At 42.5% G+C, this 6000-nt stretch overlaps 1 protein-coding gene across 9 annotated transcripts in view; it reads left to right on the top strand.

Moving 5' to 3' along the window:
* Window positions 1-6000, top strand: part of PUM1 (pumilio RNA binding family member 1) — a 68316-nt gene that overhangs the window by 919 nt on the left and 61397 nt on the right. For 7 of the 9 annotated variants that reach the window (XM_021375203.1, XM_021375196.1, XM_021375194.1 and 4 more), the window contains exon 2: window positions 2040-2413. The exons of the other annotated variants lie outside the window; for them this stretch is intronic. In XM_021375203.1, the coding sequence (XP_021230878.1) occupies window positions 2051-2413 (363 nt within the window). In that variant the 5' untranslated portion in view covers window positions 2040-2050. The remainder of the gene's footprint in view (window positions 1-2039; window positions 2414-6000) is intronic. 9 annotated transcript variants of the gene reach the window in all.

Here is a 6000-nt window from a genome sequence, read left to right as displayed (position 1 = left end):
GGTCCGTGACGGAGGGGGGGCACAGGGCCTGGAGCCGGGGGGGAGGACAATGCGGACAGTACTTTGGCTGCGTGCTGTGGCCCTGTTTGTGTGTGTGTGTTGTGTTTTGTTTTTTTTTTATCCTCTCCTTGTTTTTCTCTCTTTGCATCAGTGCCGTTTGGCCATTTTTAATTACAGACTTGGTGGTTGTTAGAGAAGAATCCCGCTTTTTTTTTTTTTTTTTTTTGCTCCCCAACCTGGGAAGTACTTGTTGGTATTTTCGTTTGTTTGATTTTTTTTTTTTCCTCCTTTGTTTTTTGTTTGTTTGTTTTGTTCCGTGTTTAATAACTTTGCTCAGAGCAGAGATTTCCTTTCACAGATCATGAGTAAGGAATTTCCTTTATGAAGAGTGAGGGCGGTGGGGTGAGGGTGGCATTTACCATCGGTGTTTTAATGCTGTTTTAAGCAGTGGGGTTGGTTATCAATTTTCCCACTTCCTGCAGGTTTTACAGGAAACGCACGCTTTCACCTTATAACTTTTCTTAGGCCACGCAGCTCTTGAACAATGAGAGCTTGAATTTCCAGTCTAGCTTTCTGAAAAAAAACCACCACCCAAACCAACAACAACAACAAAGAACTCCTGTCCAGCTCTCAGTTTAACTTGTTGAGGTGTTCCTCGGCCACCAGCTTCATGTTTTAACGCTGCCTGTAGTTTTTAGAGTGGTTTTGTCTATAGGAAAGGTAGAGCCGTGGCTGCCTTACTAAGAGACCTTGCTGCTTGTGCTTGAAATTTGCTCGGTGATGCCTCTGAAGTTCAGCTGGCTGCTCAAAGCCTTGTAATCTAAACTATTTCACTGGTAATGATAACACGGAGGGCCTTATTTACATGCTGTATTTTGGTCTGGGGAAAAGGAAAGCTGTCTGCTTCGAGTGCTTTGTGGCAGCGTTCTCCCCGATCCTCCCGACTGTTCTGTCTTTCTTTGTACATGTGTAACTCTTTGCAGGGAACTGTTTACATGGAAAAGGTTTATTGCATGCTTTTAGGAAGAGTTTGGGAGTTAGCGGGGTCCTAGCAGCCACTGGCTGCTTGCAGCAGAGCCTTGCAGCTGCTGGTAGCTAATGAATGTGTGTTGTGTAGGTGACTTAACATATTTCTGATGCTCTGTGTGCTTTGAATGACAGTATTCAGCTGTCCGCTACATTTAACACGGCATTTCTATAAAAACACATCTTGGAACTAAACTTGAACTACCCACAATGCTCCTTTCCCCTTTGCTCCCTTTCAAAATGTCTCCTTTGCCAAGTTTTCTCGCTTGTTTAGTGCTGCCTCGTCTGTGTTAGATGAAAGAGGAAGCTTCTGGGAGCGGGAGCTGCCGGTGCAGAAACTGGGAGTGCTTTTACTGAGTCTTGCCTGAGATTTGTCTAGACCTCCCCCCAAAAGAGGTAGATTTCCCTGGCAGTGCAGCTACCAATGAGCTGTGTACAGCTGAAACTTCGGAGTTAGCAGGACGGTGCATGGCGCATTTGCAACCTCGTTAAGCAGAAATCCAGTGTTTTCAGCTTGCATTTGGAGCTTTGATGTTTTGTGCGAGTGCACGGTAGCGCAGCGGCACTTGGGTGCTGCTGGAAGATCCGCCTTGTGATCTGGGAGCTGTAAACAAGCGTGGCAGGCACTGATGGTAGAATCTGTGTTGCTCTGTGTTCTTGGGGGCATTTCTTTCTAGTGGTTTTCTGCAGCAGCACTTGGGCTGTTTTGTCCTTTCCATAAATAGGCGTTCTGATGTCAGTGTAACGGGTGCCTTACGTGAATCTCACACACGCTGATAACGCTCGGCAGCACAGAACGTGGGATTTGGGGCCGGCGTGCATTTCTGCATGGTGTTTTAGCTGCAAAGTTAATAGAGCAAATGACCGTTACGAGGAATTGGACTCGGCATCGTGATGCTTCCCACATCAGAGGGGTGTGTTACTGAATGCACAGAGCTGAAGCTCGAAGGATTTAACCTTCCCTTTTCCTTCTCCCTTTCTCTCTGTCTCGCCTCCCTGCCCTCGCCCCGTAGGTGTTGGTGGAATGAGCGTTGCGTGTGTGTTGAAGAGAAAAGCAGTGCTCTGGCAGGACTCGTTCAGCCCCCACCTGAAACAGCACGCTCAAGATACAGCTAATCCCAACATGCCTGTTGTATTGACATCTGGAACAGGGTCCCAGGCTCAGCCACAGCCAGCTGCAAACCAGGCGCTTGCAGCAGGGACGCACTCCAGTCCTGTTCCTGGATCCATAGGAGTTGCAGGCCGCTCCCAGGACGACGCCATGGTGGATTACTTCTTTCAGAGGCAGCATGGTGAGCAGCTTGGGGGAGGAGGAAGTGGTGGAGGCGGCTATAATAACAGCAAACATCGCTGGCCTACTGGGGATAACATTCATGCAGAACATCAGGTAAAGAAATGTTTCCAAACTGAACACGTGAGCGCGTCGGGCTTGTGATAGATGCTTTTAATGACATTGTTTAAAGCTTAAGATGTTTTGTTTTTAATGGTTGGAATGCCAGCAGTCCTGCTTGTTTTCTCTTTCCAGGATTGCAGGGCCTTGCTAGCTATAAACTGAAACGTTTCAGTTCTCAGGGGTGTTGAAATCCCAATCTGCTCTCTGACAGTCAAATGTGTGTTTGCAGAAGTTACCATTCCATTTATTGATCTTTTTTTTTCCCTGTCTATGTGTGAACCAGTTTAGTGGTGGCTGCTGCTGCTTTTCAAATCTGTTGCTGTAGTTAAATAATTCTTATGTAATGGTATTACAAAACTGCCAATGCGTGTAGGTTGAGCTTTTACCATTCCCAATATTGAAGAACACAGTTATGGAAGTTGCTTGTGATGTGTGCTTTCCTGCATTTCTTGCTTATTTGTTCTGAGGTTGGTTGTTGGGTTTTTTCTTTTTTTTTAATGTTTGGATGGGGAAAGTGCTATTAATATGCTTAGCTGATCTGGGAAGAAGACATCGTTAAGAACATGAGGAACAGTACTTCTACAAATGCAGCTAACTCCTTCCAGTGGCTTAACAATTCTGAAGGGGTAGTAGGCCAAAACATAACTTAGTAGTAGTGTTTACTAGAAGGCTTTTCAGTTATTGCATTATCAGATGTGCTGCGACTGAAATGGGTGTATGACTCACTGTAGCTTGCTGACTGTGACCTGTAAGTAACTCGTCAAATACAGTAGTGAGCTAAGGAGACATGCTTCCTATACTAAGGGAGGCATGGGAGCAGAGCTTAGGTGTGGGCACGTTGTTAAAATGTATGATTCCCACAGATCTATTCAGAGCAGCAGACACAAAGCTTGCGCAACCTTTATTAATATCTCCTGCCTCTAATTTTTAAAATAAGAATGATCAAGCCCTTGTTCCTGTGCTGCGTCTCCCCAGGGGATGTGTTGTCATCTCTGCCCTTTGAAAGCAAACGTTGCAGTGAATTTTGCAACCTCACTGAAGTCAGCGTGTACATCAGTAGAAAAGAAAACCCGAGTGCCCTGTTAATTTGTTTTGTAAGAAAAATCGTGTTAAGTACTGCCATATGAAATAAGCTGCTAGAACAATATTGGAGTTATTCCCTTCTGTGGAGCGTAATATTTAGGGATAACCATGTAGAAATGTAGTTTTATGTTAGCTACCTAAGCTTTGAGTCACTAAATATAGTTAGTGATTTACTTTGAGAGGCGCAGATGGAAGAGATTTTAATGCACTTGAAGTAGTATAAGAAGCAGTAAGCAAACATTTCTTACGCAGTGGCTTTAACTTCGAAGTTTTTAAATAGAAGTTGTCGTGTGGTTGGCCTGTTGTGGAGATGTTTAGGCAGGGAATGCTGTTGTTTGCATATTTATGTGGAGATGGTTTTATAAGTCAAAAGATGTGTCATAAAATTGTTAATCCTGTTTTCCTTCAGCTCATACTTCTATCTTCATGTCTCTGAAAACCGCTAAAAGCAAAACCAAGAAAACTCTTTGGAGGGGGTGGACCTGCAGGCATTAAAAATGGCACTGGTGTTGGGACGTTTTTTACTGCACTTCTTAATAACTTGAAGACTTCATGTCAGAGAGCCCCACCTGTTGCAGGGATGTGGCCTGATGTCAGCTGATGTGCTGCTTTTTCTCATCTTGATTTTCTTCAGAAAGTTCTTGAATGAAGTGACGTGACTACTTGTACCACTTACTTGAGAAAACTGGTTAGTTTTTACCAAGGGAAAGGAAACTTAAAAAAAAAAAAATGACGTGCATAATCTTTGAAGGAAGAACACTTCTGGGAAGACTGTATGGTTGAAATATACCTGCAAGGTGAAGTTCCAGCTGTTATGAATGTGTATGATGCTTTTTTTTCCCCACATGTGTTCTGGGACCTGATGCTTAAGAAATACCCTCCATGATGTAGTTAGAATGAAACCTTATCTGTTCTTCTTTCAGGTGGTTTTACATCAGCTGCACTGTACTTGTCATTCAGTTCTGGTGTTTTGCATTCATAGTCAGTCCTTAAACCAATCTTTATATTTAATTTCTTTAAAGTCAGCTCTGAGATGGGACAGTAAGCTTTTTTATTTTCTGCTGTCTGTATGCTCCAGTGATAGAGCTCTTTAACTGTATATTTTTGCTTCAGTCTTTCCCAAGCACTTTTTTTCCCCATGGTTCTCTTATTGCCTTGGGTTTTTACTCATGGGAAACAATGCAGGATATATGTAATCCTAACACTGCCATTTCTTTTGACTTTTTGGCCATCCCTGCATCTGTTTCATGAATTATAGATTCCTTGGAGCAAGAACCAGTCTTATGCATACAAAATGGTTTAATTCAGTTTGGGCTTAACCAGGGTAGAACTGAATTTGTCCTGCAAGAGCCGAAGTGGAAGGAAGTGGTGAGAGGTGGGGCATCCTTCTGGATGTCTGTAAGCTCTTGATTTTTTTTGCTGTGACACACTTGTATTGCTGGATACTTGGTTTTAAACTTTCAACCACAGTGCCACAAGAGCCCTTCTTGTTGCCTTGAATCGTAGCGGTAGCTGAAAGATAATGGAAAGTTAGAAAAATTAATTATAGGATAATATAGGTTAATGTTTGCCTAGAGCTGAGGAGATCGTAATTAAGGGTAGGGGGATTTTCTTAATTGTTGAATCCCAATTTCTTTTTTGTTCTGTGTGTAGACAGGTGTCTATCCCTGTCTGTTGATGTTAATACTCCAGTGATTTCAGCAAATGAGAGTGTTTTGTCGTGTGTTAGTAAGCGCTTGAGAGTCAGAATTTATTTATGCTACCTTTCTGTTTTTTATTGTGCTGTCTGCTTCTCTGTCTTTTGTTTATCCTTTTACTAGCAGCTCTGAGAATTGAGGTGTGAATGGCTTTAACGGGGAAAAAACAAAACATTTTTCATCTCCCAAGGATATAGATAGTGTCCTCTTGTTGTGAGCAGGAAGAAAATACCAGCTGTTCTTTACATTTTAACTAACAAAAATTCTCTTCCCTTCACATTTTTCTCTTCCATAAGAAGGGAGGCAGGAGGGGAAGTTAAATAGCAATATAGAATTAAGCAGTTGAAGATACTACTGTCATTTGGTATGTTACAGTATTAAAGATATTCCCTCTTTTAAGATAGTGTATATTATGAATTCTCCAGTGTCTGCAAGAACAAAGAGGTAATGTTGAAATTAGACTTTTTTTTTCCTAGATTTGAATTTCTGAACTTCCAAACAAACTTCCATCTGCCTGCAGCTACAAACATTTGTTTAATCATATTTACATGGAGGACACTTCTGTCATCCAAGTCTTGACTGCAGACTTACATTCATACACTATCTCCAAAAAGAAGCAAGATAAAGTTGAGTGTCAGTGTCCACCAGTACAAACCGAAGTGGGTTTTAGCTGTAGTTCATTTTCAGTGCATCAGTGTTCTTGAGGCTGCTAGGGCAGCTGCTGGACTAGCTGCACTAAAGTGTTTTTATGCTGTTTGTCCTGCAGGAAACAGATGCAGATCTGATCTTCATGTATTTGAG

The sequence above is a fragment of the Numida meleagris genome, chromosome 22 (genome assembly GCF_002078875.1).
Source record: "Numida meleagris isolate 19003 breed g44 Domestic line chromosome 22, NumMel1.0, whole genome shotgun sequence".
Lineage (NCBI taxonomy): Eukaryota > Metazoa > Chordata > Aves > Galliformes > Numididae > Numida > Numida meleagris.
This window is presented reverse-complemented; position numbering and strand designations above follow the sequence as displayed.